The 17,415-nt window shown below is 40.7% G+C and overlaps 1 protein-coding gene across 1 annotated transcript in view; it reads right to left on the bottom strand.

Moving 5' to 3' along the window:
• ptchd4 (patched domain containing 4) overlaps positions 1–17,415 on the bottom strand; it is a gene marked incomplete at both ends in the record, with an annotated part of 48,132 nt that overhangs the window by 8,922 nt on the left and 21,795 nt on the right. Inside the window, one exon of the mRNA XM_083899128.1 lies at positions 12,588–13,083. Within this exon, the coding sequence (XP_083755254.1) occupies positions 12,588–13,083 (496 nt within the window). The remainder of the gene's footprint in view (positions 1–12,587; positions 13,084–17,415) is intronic.

Genomic DNA, 17,415 nt, shown 5'->3' with positions numbered 1-17,415 from the left:
TGCTGCCAGTTACATATGTATATGAACGTGAACAAGGCCACTTCCTGCCAAAATGGTGTAACTTGGGTTGTGTGACGTCCGCTATGAGAGCTTTATTAACTTAAGTTGTGATGTAGGATATTCATGCCAGATTTATGGGATTTTGGGTTTTTGGCTGAATTCTGACTTATTGATGTATACATAGATGAACAATGGATGTTGGTCTGCATTAATGTGTTACCTGCCACCGTGCAGACATCAATCCAGCCCGAAAGCAGGCAACAATACACACAGCCACCAAATACATCAACATCTCTCTCAGATTCTACAGTTTCCTCTGGTGATTTGTTTTCAATTTTTTATATAAATGTCGCTGAAAAAACAGTCATGCTCAAACATTGCTGTCCCGGTCCAACCTTTGATGTGACTTCATAAGAAAGTGAGTGACACTCAAAAATATCACAACAGACCAAACTATGGAGCCGGCGAGGATGATGCACGTTTAATAAAAGTTTGCTCTTGAGCTATTAAAATTTCAAGACCCTTTGATGCCATACTTAGCTCTGTTAAGAGGCGTCCTCTCAGAACCCTGCACCTCCTGCTGAATGTTTCATTAAAAATGGATTAGCCTCCTAACACACCTGCTCACTGGCTCTCATCAGTAAAAGTGTCTGCAGTCCTGGTCGATATCAACACACTGACACAAATGCCAAATCTGCAAAGAGGGTGGTATAGTGTTTCCTGTTCTAATTAATTATGATTCTGTTTCATAATCTTAAGTTTTAAACAAGTATGTGTGAACATACAAGTAGACATGGATAGATTTCTGAATACAAATCAAAATATACTGATTTTAAGATTCTTGGAAATTGCAAATGCAAAGGTGTATCTTCTCTTTCGGATTCTCTCGCTCACCACAGCGGATGATCCGCATATCTGAGTTGGCAGATATTTTACTTCCTGATGCAACCCTCCCATTAATCTGGGATGGGGGACTAGGCCACCCTCTGGTAATATGGGCCAATATCAAACAATTTCATCAGTACTGTAGATAAATAATCCACTCATGGGGCATGTTTCTCTTAGGTGCCCAAAACTGTGACGCACCTATTGGTCAAATGCTGTATCTAATTGCTAATCACTTTGTATAATCAATTCTGGTCAATTTTAAACACTAAACACGAGAGTGTCGGGTCAATCGTGTTCGCTATATCATCGTCACACATCAGTGAAGAACTGCTCGGCTCTCTGGTTAGTAATGCTGATCTGGTGCTGTGGCACACTACTACACACTGGTCAATCAATAGAACCACACAATTAAAACAAAATATTTTCTACTAAATTGGTTACCAATAGGAGAGAAAAGCTCAGAGTTGCTCGCATGTAAATACTCAACTCTCTGACGCTAAATGTGTGACCCATGTTTCTCACCAATTTGGTGGTCAGCACCTACCTCCAAATTCAAGTTTGACCACAGTTAGCCAGTCTTTAGGCTACAAACACTGCTGCCCCCAAAACTATATAATGATTTACCCCTTCAAATAAAATCTGCCCAGACTATTGGACATTTTAAATCACTTTTAAAGAGCCAACCTCTTCCCCTGGTCTCCAATTCAGGATAGAACATGTAACTAAATTGTGTTTTAACATTTGTCATTTTGTATTGCATTATGTTTTGTACCTTGTTGTTGTACCTCTCACTTTATAAAGTACATCGCTCAAACCTGGTTGTTTTTAAATGCTTTTTTTTTTCCATCACAGAACCGACAGCAATGTGATTATCAATACACAGGGAGCCACACGTGACACGTATACAGTATAAATGCACTCTCAAACACATGTGCACAAACGCACTCATGGAAAAGCTAAATAAATCAGTACAGATCCAGGGATTGAGGCCAGGAATAATGTCTCGCTCCTGTATCAAATCTGTCTTTCTCTCGTTGCCCACAGCAACATTCAATTTCTAATTTGGACACATCAGACACAGTGTATTTTACAGTTTGGTACCATATAGTCATGGAGACCATGTTAATGAATGTATATAGTCCTGGTTTATTATTCCTCTCTGCGGTCCTCAAAAAAATGACTGTGAAGCTGTCATACCACCATCAGCCCAGAGACACTCGCTGCAATAATCTCTGGCTCCATCATCAGTCTTCCAGCGCTGTTTATTGAAACAGGCAGGAATTCCCAGTGGACTTTTCACCATCTGTGGATCTATTTTGTTCGAAAATCAATCTGCAAAAATATCACTCTCGATAATGATGTCACAATACAGAAAGCGGGGATATAATGACCCCTCCTTACGCCCAACCAAATATATACTGGAAATACAGCATTACGTGTTTTTTTTTTCATTTGGATAAATGCGCTAATCATTTTCCAAATGGACTGACACACTGGGGGAAATTAAGTGTCTTTACAGAAACATATTCTCCCCGGAGCAGAGTGCCATATATTTTCACTAAGCAGATGATACTTTACTAAATATTTGATGGACACCCTCAAACCAAACCATTCCCAGGAACTGAGAAGATGAATGACCAATATTCAGCATGTATCACAGTTTAAATGTAAAGCTGTTTAATACTGCCAAAGTGTCCTACTTTAGTTTGAAATCACCACTGCTTTCTCTCTCAACTACCATGTCATGGTTACAACCTTTTCATTTTTGCAGATGTGCAGAGCATAAAGCGCCCTTTACCTCACCCTCAAAATGTTCATCTGGACAATTTGCTTGATTTACCATAAAAGGACCAGAGGATGTCCTGTAACTAAGTGGTTTTGTCCATTTCCAATAAACTTCCAATATCTGGCAGCTATGTACAATTTACTGCATGTTAAAATACCATTTACCACAAAAAATGAAGAAAAACAAAAAGGTTTATTTAGAAGAACACTGCAGTTGTAAATGAACAACAGATTGTGTTTGTTAAATTTGAAATTGTAGTCACCTTCCACTTTCAAAAGACGTGACCAACTGACATAGATCTAAATGGCTCCATATGCATCATGGATAGACCTACAACCAATCAGACCAATGATCGCGATGACTTATGCAGAGCAACAAAAAAACGTGTCAACAAACATGCTTGTTGTCGTTTTCTAGAAGTGATGGCTGTAATGCTGTCTAGGGGTTTGTGAGTATATACTGTACATTATTTAAACTGTATTTTTAATGCAGGTTTACCCAAGTGCACTTTACATTCTGCCCAGTACCAACAGCCTGTTTACAAAATGACCCACTTTTAACTCCTGATTCATACATCCCATGCCTCACTACTGTCGTCGGTGGTGATACCACTTTGTGTCCACATCAGATGACTTGAGTATTGCTCTGACCACAAAGTCATGACTTTGGGGGAAGCCATTTGTAGTCTGACTTTCTACTTAAAGCTCACATAGAGTGGTCCTGTTGCACATATATGTTAGTTATGGAGGTCTACTTACATACATGAACTTGTTTTTATGGTCAAAAACCTCCTAGTTGCTGTAAACGAGCCAAAATAAATCCTCTTTTCTGACGCTGTTCCCCAGCCGCGATGGTTCAGACTCAACACTCACACTCGGAAGACAGAGTGTGTTGTGATTGGCCAGTACCCGGAAGTGACATATTCAGCACACCCACTCTCAGAAACGGTGGATGCACTGCTACTCATTATCAAAACATTGTTTTAACAGTGTTTAAAAATAGCTTCTTCACGACTCCCCCCCACAGTCCCTTTTATGACTTTGACCCAGAGTCAGGAGACACTGTCGCTCATGAAACACCTCCACAACGGACGTTATTCTTCTTCTGCGGTTCAATGTACGCAACCGGATGTGTCCGGACTAGTGCCCGGAGCAGGAGGATCTGCTGTTCCGGAGAACCGTTGTTTGCGTAACCGGACCGGGTTTTTTCAGAGATCTCGCTGAGCCCGAGATTACAATACAACACAGCGTTCTCAGCAGTGGCTGAACTGTTTGTTTAGAACCTTCAGGGCTTCTTAAACAAGGTAATGACGCAGATACACACTAAAAAACAGCGTTAATTGGAACTTCTAGGTCCGCTTTAAAGTAAAACACCTACACATCTGCATGATGGGAGCAGCCGAGGCCTGGTGGAAAGGAACCCTGGCTTGTAACCAGAGGTTTGTCTCTTCAAATTCTGACAGGACACAGGCTGGGGTACCCCTGAGCAAGGTGCCCAATCAATCATTGCTAATCATTAATTGGGTTTCGCACACTCAACTATTTACTCTATTCTCTCATTGTGAGTAAGATACGAAATTAAATTACAGCTTGGAATCCCAGAGTACCATCATGTCCCAGTAGTGCGTTGAGTAAAATAGTAGACACTTTGGGAAGGTCAGTATACCTGAGTTGATTTGGACGCCCGGCAGAGGCGTCACTTCTTCTGTAAAGTCACAGCATGCATGTTTCATGAGTCCTCCTCTGCTTTCTTTCCCGCTCGTCCACCGCCTGCCTGTTTTCACACTTCTAACAGCCCATCATAAATCCGGGGAGAGAACAAAGTGACAAGCTCAGCTCGGCAGTAATTGGCCAGCTCAAAGATGACACGACAGATAGACGCGAGGGAGACGTGCAAGAGGAGAAGCTGCTCCATATTAAACAAAAGGTCCACCGACGATGCGGCGGCACCTGCCCAGTGCCAGGTTTCCTCCTCTACACGATTCAAAGGCCAGAGATGACATTGGTTGGAATGTTCAGAGAGAATAATTGATTAGTTCTTCTGCAATCTGGGCGATAAAGGGAAACCATGACACATTTTTTTATATTTGAAGCCGTTGTCAGTGAAATAAGTTAGTTAATGTTGAATATACAGCTGACAGCTATCAATGATCTTGAGTGTTTGCTCCATGACACCAGTCTCTAAATCTCACAGCTCCAAGAGTAAGACATCATTCAGACCTGGTATTAACATTCATCCAGAGTCATCCAATCACGTGCAGATGACACTAAGTACACGTCTAAAACACTCCCTGTCCTTCTTGAATGTGTCCTCAGACCCAATGACAAAAAACACATTAGGAGGTGGTCTGAGGACAAGCGTCACCTCCTCAGCTGACGTGTTTTTAAACCACTGTACTCTCACGCCATTACTCAACTCAATTAGCTGCATTCACTTATAGCCACCTGCACAATCTCAACATTGTTTGCCAAGTGGTTTCTTAATTTCTAATGGTTAAAATTGTATTTCATGTTACAGCAGTGTGAGCAGTGTTTCAATTCCCATATATTTGTCTCTTCCTTCTCAATGTGCAAACACACACACACACACACAAGGCTGGTCCTGGATAGATTTACGCCCTGGGCGAAACATCCCTAGACACCCCCCCCCCCCCCGCAAAAGAAAAATACCCCCAATCCCTGCCACCAACACGACAAAAATGATTTGTATTATTTTATTATATATAATCTCAAATACAAAAAGGTAACAAGAACAGAGAAAAAACAAGATAAATAAATGAAATACAGTACATAAACTCCAACGTTAATTGCACAAATCCACACAGGATCTAATGAACATGCTTGAAAATTCCCTGAAGAAAGCTACACATAATAATAATAATAATAATAATAATAATAATAATAATAATAATAAATAAATAAATAAATAAAAGATTCCTGCAGTAAACTACCTAAAACTTGACATTTCTCGCCTTCTTTCACTCATAGAAATCTGCATACCTTTATCTTTTGCAAGATTCTCCTCTTCTTCTTCTTTTTCTAAACTGGGCACCTGACAGCTTCTTTGGTCTTTTATCCATGACAATTAGGATGAAGTCTCGACATCATTAACTTTTTCTCGCATTACCTTTGCCAACACCGTCCGTCTGCCCGTCAATCAAGCGGAGTCACGTGAGTCACGTAGATGACTGCACAGATGTTTTTTTTTTTTTCATTTTTCACATCACCCAATTAATTACATGTAGGTATATGGATCTATGTTCATTTTAGGAATGAAATACCATTTATTTGGAAGCCGTTTGTGTTGTGTGGTCTGGCCCAGGATCAGTCTATCCCTCGCCCCTCTCCTCCATGCCAACCTCTGCAGACTGCAGTCGCAAGTCTTTTTACTTTAAAAAAACTGTGTGTATTTAATAAAGGGTGAGGAGACCGTGCTCTTGTAAAAAACCACAAATGGGATTTTCCACAGCTGGAAGCAGGTGAAGTGTGTCAAGAACTGCGGCCAAAAATAATCCTGGGAAGCCATCTGTGTTTATGCTGATGCTGTTTATGATATAACTTCACAAAAATGTTTAAACTTCAATGGATGGAGGTTTTAGTTGTTCTACACCCTTTTTTTTTTACTTCAGTATCAGTGCAACTTTGCTTTATTGCATCACAACAATGAAATAAGGCAATTCTCTCCTGATCTGTACCTCTATTTGACCTATTTATGATAGATAGATAGATAGATAGATAGATAGATAGATAGATAGATAGATAGATAGATAGATAGATAGATACTTTATTCATCTCACAGAGAAATTCATTTTTTTTCCTATTTTTTGCCTTTATAGAGCATTTTAAGGCATTTTAAGGAGTCAAATAGAATATAGCACTGTTCCAAGCGAAACAGGTATTTTTATTTAAAATATTTAGTTTATAAATAATATTTTATACACTCTTTCTCTATTTTGTAGTGCCCAATTTTGTTGTTATAATGGAGGAGGTCAAGGACCTTGCAAAAACTCTAATACCAGCCCAATATTTCCCTTTTCTGGTTAAGTCTTACTGTCATATTCAAGCTACCTGTTCAAAATAATGAATGCTGCCACATTTGAAGAATTCATGCAGAGGGTTTTCAACCATATCAGTTGACAGTTACTGTGCACGACATGTGTATGAACTGACTGCCTTTAGCAAAGGTAGTTGCAGCAGCGACTGTAACAGACAGTGCAGCGTATCTTTGCCGTTGCCGCTGCTGAACCATTTCAACATCGCACCAGACAGGAAGTCCGACACAGAATCAAAGTAAAACACTTCTTCCTCCCTTTCAAAATAAAACACAATACGCAGGTCATATAGCCTATCGCAACTTCACATCAACATTACGTCGTAACCGGTGCTGCCAGGTCAACAGTCAATTGATCAGAGGGTCTCGGAGAGTCATAATGTACGACGAGAGACTGATTGTTGAAGTGGAGAAACACCAGATCAACTCCGAACTGTCCGTTCGGGATTATCGCATGATCTTCTGTGAATACCGCTGGCTCCCAAGGCACCGCACCGCTGCTGTAACGCGCCCGGTTGGAAATCCGCCTCAACTTGGCGATGCATCACATAAGAGCAGGGCTGCAACTAAGGATTATTCCCTCAATTAATCGAGTAATCGGGTCGTCCATAACATTTCGGAAAATGTTTATCATTGTTTTCCAAACCTGGAAATGATAGTCTTGTTTTGTCCACAAACCAAAATGATTCAGTTTTAATGATTTATTTGTTATATGAAAAAAAAAAGCAGAATATTCACATTCAAGAAGCCAAAAAATCTGAAAACTTGTTTCATTATTATTATTATTATTATTATTTATTATTATTAATAATAATATAATCATAAGATTAGTGATTATCAAAATAGTTAATTACTAATTTGGTAATCAATTAATCAAGTAGTTGTTTCAGCCCTACATGAGAGAGACTCTCTGGTGCAAGTAACCGCAGCTCTCTGAGAGCTCCCTCATAAATGTCTGTATGTGCCAGGAGCATCTGTAAATAAAAAGAGAGTTAGTCTTGATCCTGATCAGGTTGAAGGGAAATAAAATGAGGAGTTGGGTCGTTTGCAGCAGATTAAAACGGAAACTGTAAACACAGTCGTCCACTTTAAAGCAGGGGTCTATGGCTCTTGAGAAGCTTGCAATAGCAGTATCAGTTTCAGTAGCGTTCGCCTCTCAGGCTTGTTGAGAATGTGCACCTGCTGTGAGAGTACAAGCAGGATACATAAATTAGGGCTGTAATTCTTTTTTTCAAAAAATAAAGTTTGAATTAATATTACACGTACGCCAATCCTTTGAAGATATTCAGATATATCCCACCCTCCGCCCACACACACAAACATGATGAGACTATGTGTTATTACACTTACTATTAGTCACACGAGGTTGATCACTGCCTGTCTGGGATGGTTTTTTTCTGCTGCTTCACACACATAACATTATTTTTTTTTTATCTCCAGTGTAGAACCCAAAATACTTCAAGCTGCCTCTTTTCAGATGCATTGGTTTTTACGATTGTCCGCTCACAGCAAAACTTAAAGTCAAGGTGTTAACCCCACTACACATAACATTACATGAGTCCTCCTCTGGACTCATGTAATGTTATACAATACAAAATAACAACAGATTTGTCTTCAACAGACATTCAGATAAAGTAACAGTCCTGCAATAACCCATGTTTTAGAGTCAGTGCAGCCTACTGCATGACAACACGTGGATACATTTGCAATAAAGGCAAAATTAAAGGTGTATTTCAGCATTTTTGGGTATTAATAAAAATAAACAATGATCCATCCATTATCTACGGCTTTATCCTCCACCAGAGGATCTCAGCTGACATAGGGCGATAGGCGGGGTGCAAGGCCACATATAGAGACATTTCTAAATATAGAAATTTAGAGTGACCTATTTACCTAATCCACATATTGTATGTTTTTGGACTGTGGGAGGAAGCTGTAGAACCCGAAAAAACCTACGCATACACGGGGAGAACATGCAAACTCCATGCAGAAAGGCCATTGTTCCAACCAGGGCTTGGGGTCTTCTTGCTGCAAAGGCATGAGCACTGACCACTACACCAACTGTGTGGCCCTAAACAATGATGTACTGGTAATTTCCTTTTCTACAAAGCAAAAGTGACAGAATGGTGACACAACTATAAGGATTTTAAATAGCAGCACACAATGATCCCAAGTGTTACTGTAGCCTCCACACAGAGGAGATAAAGGAGAGAGAAGTGAGAAACCACAGGACTATATTCAGGCAAAAGATAATTAGGTCTATGGTGTATTTCACAGTCACATGAATGAATCATGGAAATGTGCAGAGAGAGACTCGGAGGAGTCTGAGAATCACAGTTTCAGCAAAGATGTTTGTTAGCATGTGGCTAAGAGATAGCCAGAAGCTGCGAGCTGACTCATTAACGTTAAATAACAAACGGAAAAAAAAATTGCATATCACCTGTGTTATTATTATTTTTTAAACCATTGACTTAGTTCTTAATCGTTTTAATCCTTGTAATAGTGCTTGATTGATTTCTGTTATTTGTTTTTAATTATGTATTTTAAAGTTCCACTGTGTAAAATGTAGGCCAACTTATTTTCATTCAGATGAAATCTTAAATAAAATAATTCCACCTAATTGTGTGTAATTTTTGTGTAAAATGTTATTTTTCTTTACTCCACAATGAGCCTTTTCTATTCGAATCAGAGTTGTGTTGGCTCTAAAGGCCCTCTATACCCACCAGGGTGTCATCAACGCGGAGGCATACAGCCCAGATTTTGGATACACGTACAAAGAGTGGGTGGACAGCCCATGCACTAGCTGGATTTCTGCCCCACCAGTAGGTGGAGTATTAAGCCCCTTTCACGAAGCAGAAGAAAAATAAACAACATTCTGACAACAGAAGAGGTAGTCGCCAAGAAGTACTTGCTGAGACACCAACTCCCCTGCCCGATGGGCCTTTCAGCTGTAGCATCGTTCTATTCTTCTTTGGTAGGTATGCGTCCTATTCCCAGCGCCAAAACTTGTACCGCCACCCGATGGTAAAGTGGGATACAACAGGACCCTGACATGCGAGTATAACAGGGTCTGCGATATTTGGCGCACAATGTGACGTGCACGGCATGTATACCAGGGCTTAAGGAGGCTGCCATTTGGATCACCATGTTTTTAGAGTAGTGGACAAACATCTTTTGAGCGTTGATGCTAACCGAAGGCTACATAGATTCTCCAACACATTTGGAAGGGAAGGGTGAGGTGAAGTATAGGATGCAAATGTTTTGGAATTTGAAAATGGGCGCAAACAAAGTGACTTTACTTGATTTGACAAATTGAAAGAGAAAACCCAACGACTGAACTGAAACTGGGGTCTGGCCACCTGTGAGGGTGTTTAAGAACATGTATGGATATGGTGACGGCGATCGACAGGTGGAATTCCTCCTGGTGGTGTTGATTGTGAGAGGGAGAGACGCGCAGAGGAAGGTGAGCTCAGTGAGACCGACAAATCATTCACCAGGCAATGACACAAAACCTACTCACACTGTCGATCTACTCCACACAGTGCTGCCGAGATGCATCCTAACATGATTGAGTTCCTCATTCTTAGGCATGAATGTCCATAGTTTTATTTTGAAAAGCATGTATTTTTTTGGCTTTGATGGTGTCATGTTTTTCCTAGTGGCTGAAACCCCAATATTTTGGTTGTTTATTACAACTATGTCAAACAAAGTATTAAGGTCAATTTGGAAAAGTTGACATTTGAAAATGCTTTGTTTTGTCAGAAAATACACATAATAACAAACAGCCTTCATGTTGGGTTAAGTTTAAGAACAGAGGCAGCCAATTTATAAAAAGAGAAAAATTAGATAAGAATTAAAATTCCATTTCATACAAGTTGCCATTTGAATAATCAAAATAACCTTCACTAATGACCTCTCAACAGGGGGCGCCTCACTGACATAATTGGGCATCAGTATCCGCTTCCATTTTCAGCGTCTGCTCTGATTTGTCATTGATATAGTGATAGGGGTGTGTCTCAGTCAGAACCTCCCAAGAGGAGGGTGGACATCTGCTGCCTCTGAGGTCCTGTCACATGAAATCACAGACTTAATCAAGTCCTCTCCATCTCCTTGGCCCTTCTCCACCTCCTGCTTCCTGTATTCCTCTCTCTCTCTCTGGCTCTTTTTCTACACCCTATTTCTTTATATCTCACATTTTCTCTTTGACATTGCTTTTCAGCCTGTCCTCTCCTCGAAGTCATGTGTTAATCCAGCCACCTGCTTCTAAGCATTACTTAAACTTCATTTGTGTCCTCGGGTCTGACTCTGCAGCAGTGTGGTAACAAACCCCCAGGGATGCTGTGACCTTATGAATGCACAGGGAGGGAATGTGACATGCAGTGTAGTGAAATCTATATGTTCAGTATAACTGAAACTGTATAGGAAGGAACAAAGTAGACAACAACTGAAGTCACTCATCTCAACATTTAGTATTTTTAAACATGAATGAACTGAATAAGAAAGGAATATTGTTATGCATCAGTAGTGATGATGTAGAGTATTTATGTTCAGGTTATTTCTTTGAGATTTATAGCAACTGTTATGTTTATTTCAGAAGCTATAATCACAAATGTTGCTTTATTTATTTTATTTTATTTATATTATATATATAAATAACTCAAAATGATTAATTGATTGTCCAAATGTTGGTGGTGATTATAGTAAAAAAAAAAATGTGACTAAATTATTTGAATTTACATTAAAATCATACATAGCGTTTATTTAGGATAATTGGATAATATTAAATACTTAATGGCAAAGTTATTTCCAGTACTGAAAACTTAAATGTCATCGGTGCCCTGACAGTACATTTGAGGACAGTGAGGTTATGCCCGTTTTCACTTTCCCCTTAAAAAAAAAAGAAAAAAAGAAAGAATTAATGACTTGTGTCTTTTATGTCAAAGGGACTTTGTGTCATATCTTATTACTTTGAAGTCTATAGCACTGAAGGGTTTAAAAAAATAATTACAGCCCGACCCAACCTAGCTTTCCGTATCATGCGCCCCTTTTAATTTCCTTAACAACACGGTTGAGAACATTGATGTCTCCTAGGAATGAAGTAGATGAGTCCATGAGAATTTGTATTTGGATCAACCGAAGTTTTTTTGTACATTTCACTGCACTATGGTAACTTCTCTTTAAAGTGTGTGTAAAGCAAATTAAGATGCAGATTTCACACATTCTGTGTAGTATGTTAGGAAATAGTGGCTCATCCAGTCTACGTACATGCTGAAATGTACATGTTTCCTTGGGTGAAATACTTAAGTCATCTGCTGTGTGTGTGTGTGTGTGTGTGTGTGTGTATGCATGAACTTTAATAACCTGCAGTAGAATTCTGCAAGTCCATTTGCTACTGATTAAAGTAAATGTGGAGGGAAATATGACCAGAGACTATGCAGACATGTTGCCATCATGATGAATTCCATCAGTATGCTTCTCTGGGACTCTGATGTATGATAGTGTTGCCTCTCATTGTCTGAGAAGATTACATCACTTAAGGACTACTATACATGCATACACACAAACCCCGAAAAACTGCCAGACAAAAGAATGTGCTGCACAAGTCCATCTGCAGACACACACACACACACACACACACACACACACACACACACACACACACACACACACACACACACAGAGAGAAAAACACAAAAATGCCAAGAACAACAATGAACTGCTGGGATTCCCTGTGAGGAAAAGCCCAACACAATTCTGCTAATCCTTTACCCCAATCAACCCTCTGTGAGTGTTGAACCCAGATAAGCCCCTTAACTAAACACACACACATACACAACCATTCACGAGTCCCACTCCCACTCACCCATGGCAAAGAACGGGATTCCCAGCAGCGTAGAATTAAACTTCCCATCCGATATAAAGAAGATCCCCGCAGCCGTCACGTTGGCGATGCAGATAGTCAGTACGCCGAGGAGGCCAAGGAACGGCTTCCCTCTCAGACAGTCCCGCATGGAGCTGGAGATGGTGGCGGCCAAGAGCACCAGCACCAGACTGACCAGCACTTCGCCCTTGGCCAGCACGCCTGTCTGGTGGAAATCCCGCCACAGGCTGAAGGAAGTGAGTGACTGGATATGGAGCTGGTCAGGCGCATTAGGAGCCTCTGACGTGGACAGCCGGCTGACCAGGGCGCAGAACTCGTTCTCCCAGCGCTCGGCGATGGCATCCTGCACCACGGGTCCATGATTGCGGAGGTAGTAGGTGATCTGAACGGCACGGGCGAACTTGACCTGCTGATCCCGGCTGTTGGGCGAATAGGACACACCGCCCAGCTGGTGGCCGATGAAGGACACGCGACCATCCTGCAGAGGATTCAGAGACAGATGATGATACAGTGTTTGTAAAAATACATCATTCCAACATTTTTAACACTTTAAAGCTTGTGGGGCTGCAACAATTCATCGATTATTAACCAGCTACCGAATTAACAGTCAACTATTTTGAAAATCTATTTATCAGTTTGTGTATTTTTATTAATTGATAGATTAATTGAAGTTCTCTAAATAGTCTTTAATAAAGAAGTAATTAAATGTGAATGATTTTGGACAAATCAAGACTTTTGAGAACACAATTTTGCTTCAGTCAGTATTTTCTGACATTTTATGGACTAAGGTTATTCTAATTATAATTTCAATACAAGCCAAAATCCCCAGATTGGATATCAGAAAAAAGATATAATACTGAAGGCCAACAGTGACAAATACAGTACAATGTTTAATTTAATGAGTCACTAAGAACAGGCAAAGAGAGACGTCCACCAATGTCAAGTGACCAGGATGTGAGTAAATGTCTCCACATAGTACATATAGCAGTATGTTTTTTAAATGGTTGAAATATATGGGTCATACATGCATCAGCATAAAATATGTCTCATTAACAGCTAAGTTTTTTTAAAAGGCTGCATCAGACTGATGACTGAGCCCACGGTTGGTTTAGTGGTTAGAGCTCTCGCCTTTGCAGCAAGGGTTCGAGCCCCGGTTGGAACAAGGGCCTTTCTGCAAGGAGTTTGCATGTTCTCCCCGTGTGTGCATGGGTTTTCGCTGGGTTCTCTGGCTTCCTCCCACAGTTTCGAAAAAAAAGAAACATACAATGAATGAATGGTTGTTCGTCTCTATATATAATCGTGGTGGAGGGGTGGTTTGGCCCACATTGGCAGCCACGCTTACCACCAGTAAGAATGTGTTAATGGGTAATTTGTACGCGCTTTAGGTGTAATAAAAATGTAATGAATAATAATAATAATAATATTAATGTGTGTAAGGCAAGTTTCCATTGGGACAATTAAGTCTGTCTTCTCTTATCTCATCAGTAGGTACTTAAGGTTGTGATATTAGAGTTGTATTGGACACAAAAAGCATCATCAGAGAGGGTGCTCTGTCAGTGTTTCTATGAAGCAGCGCTGTTTACACGTCCATTTGATATAAAAATCATTGGCTTCATGGGCAACACATGCCTTCTAAAAAACATCTAAGAAAGGAAAAAGTCAGTAAAAACAAGTGTAGTGTTTCAGAGCTGTCTTGTCCTCCAAGAGGACACAAGAAAAAAACTTATTTTAGTCACACAAAAGGCTCACCTCAAAAATTCTACTCCTGATTAACGGTAGATAAAACATTTTTTATTTAATGTTGGCAATCATTTGCCCGGAATGACCTAACTAACACAAATGTATCAAACAAAGCATTAGTTGACCAGCAGGTCTTGAATCCCCACGAGCATAAAACGCTGATTTTCTTGATAGACTTTGGTTCAGGGAGTAGGTAGTTGACTAACTTCACTTTCCAGCTAGTAAAGGCTGTCTAATGGTGAAATCATATTTTATTCTTTTATTGGGTAAACCTTCTGATAGGTGGCTAAAATGTGCATTTTCATGTGCACTTGCTGGGTGCACAGCTCACTGACTACGTCTCAGTAACTTCTCGCTCTCAAGGGGTCGCTACAGCAGTTGAGTTGCAATCTTAATTTTTACATCGGATACCCATCCTGATGCAACCCTCCCATGTATCTGGGCTTGTGGCTCCCCCTATGGCTAGGACCAATTTAGAGTGTCTAATTAACAGTTGGGATTGACCTAGCTGGAATTCTACCTGGCAACCCGCCGGGCACAAGCTCAATTCCCCTCTGCTCAGCCATGGGCTGCCCCATGTGTCATTACCACATATAACTACATTAAAGCAGACTTGCACTATCATTTTAATAGCCTTTGTGGGCTGAAACTGAAGAGTTATGTACTTTTCAGACAGCACATGTGTTCTCTGATATCAGTGATTAGTAAACAACCAACTGTGGAACCTGCTAGAAACGTCCATCCCCAGAGATTGTTGCACAAGTATAACACTTACTGTTGATTTACAATTCAATCTCCTGATTGGGCTGTGGATAAAACAGGTGAAGTGGAGCTCCATAGCAAGCTTAAAGTGATATAATTATACTGCAAAATAAAGAGGTCTTCACATTGTCTAAGCATTTGGTGATAATGTAATTGTGCAATAACAACTCAGCAGAGCAGTGAGGAGTTCAGTGAGACAGTCAGGACAATGAACGTGGGTGGCATTATTCTGTCAGGAAGAAATAAGAGCGGTTATTTCTGGCGTAACCTTTGTCATGTTTAATATAAACATGTTATGTACAGCATTCACGTGTTGCCGTGGCTGGTAATTGGAAGCTGTCTGTGCAGCAGGGAACAAGAGAACAGCGCTGATGATAATCCTGTCTCAACGAACAGTGGATACAATTGATCTCTGCGATGATTATGACTCATCATTTACTATCAGTTTCCCTCCAACTATGCTGTATGCAAATTTTGATATTGTGCACAAAATAATTGGAGATCCAACCTCAAACCTACAACTTGATCCATTAAGTATTATGGCGAGGTACTTTTCATAGTACAATATAAAGCAGTGTATTGAGATCTTGACGTAATACTATTATCACCAATGTTAAAATACATGGTGTAATGGTGTAAATAGGTTGAGCAAAGTCAGCTACAAACATTTCTTATTCCCAATGAGATCATTATACTTCAGACACTGGTATCGTGAAATTAGACTCAAGTCATATTCACACCGAGACTGGGGACTTGGTTCGATTGGGGGTTGCAACATTCAGCCGGTCCGAGTTTGCTTTCACACTGCACTTTAATAAAACGAACCAAACATTTTAAATAACATATTCCCCTCCTCGCCTGAGGTGGAGCTGCATCAATAATTACTGAAGGAGAAGACAAGACAACAATGAACAAGAGAACTAGCTCATCTGTTGGTTAATGGGACAATCATTGAACATATGACACATATACTGCAACAATGGGCTCAGACATTTCTGCCAGCTATCGTTCTACAAGCTCATATGTTGTGGTTGTGTTTACCCACAATGCCCTGCATTGTAGTCCACCTCCTGCATTTGGTTCACTTGAAGCTAGACCTATGTAGGGCCGTAGGATTTCCAGGTTAACAGAATCGTGGACGGAATCGTGGAATTGGCCAATAAAAATTAAATCTACTGTTAATGTGACTGAAATGCTGTCATCGTGAGGAGAAGCAATGTTTGTCTGTGGGACAAATAGACAACCCGCCAGGCTAAGTGTTGGTTGTCTATTTATTTTAAATTGATTTTTTTTATACACCACAGATTTTTCTAAACCAGGGGACAAGGGCGCTGCGCTCCCACGTAAACGTTGAGCATCCCCTTGTCCAGGTGCTGATTGAAACCCAAGTCACACCATTAAATATGTCATTATTACGGTTGCATTGTTCTTGTCAATAAAGATATTTAGGGATGCACCGATAATTTGGCGGCCGAAACACAGCGAGGACACTGTGGAACAGCACCTATTAAATGCTGGAAACTCTCTTTGCGCAAAAGCAAACCTTGGCTACATATGGTGCAGATTATGAACTCCCTGCGACATTCACTTCACAACAGAGAACATGCTCTGGATGTAGGGATAGAGCTGAGAGTTCCACGATACCCACGGTACACTGTGGTGCCAAATCTTAACGGTTCCTACGATACTAGAAATTCTACACGACAGTAATACCGCGGATTACGATATACCGGTACCACTTTCCGCTACATATCGGCCGCGTCTACTCTACTCCCGGCCTCCCGACTTCCCACTGCATGTATGCTACTCCCTTGTAAACAAACCCACATTGCAACAACTGCAACCGAACTACACAGCTGCTGAATGATTGGCTGTTTGCCTGTTACTGGTGATGTCCGGGGATATGATAGACTGATTCCGCACACTGGGTCCGCCCGTCTGTTAGCTGATTGGATGTTTATGTGTTTCTGCCGGCAAGAACGAACTCCATCAAGACAGCTCCGCTTCGAATGAAATTCGCTTCAAAACAAACAACAAGCTAAAGTCCTGTCTCGCTCGGGCGTGCACGGTTTACAGTCACAAACACGAGACAGCACACTCACCATGGCAGAAGCACCGGGCAACATTGCTCCAAAAGTCACAGTTGGAACCATTTTGGCTTTAAACAAGGCACAGACAGTAAAGCAATAAACGACGGCCGTCCACTGTGCAGGCGCTGCCACCTAGCTATAGGAGCCAAAGGAGGGAACACCTCCAGTCTCATAAAACACCTGCAGTCGTCACCCAGATACCCACTTGGAGACGGAGA

This window comes from Microchirus variegatus, assembly GCF_963457635.1.
Source record: "Microchirus variegatus genome assembly, chromosome: 12".
NCBI classification, from domain to species: Eukaryota; Metazoa; Chordata; class Actinopteri; order Pleuronectiformes; family Soleidae; genus Microchirus; species Microchirus variegatus.
The sequence above is the reverse complement of the archived record's forward strand: the minus strand, read 5'-3'. Positions and strand labels throughout refer to the sequence as shown.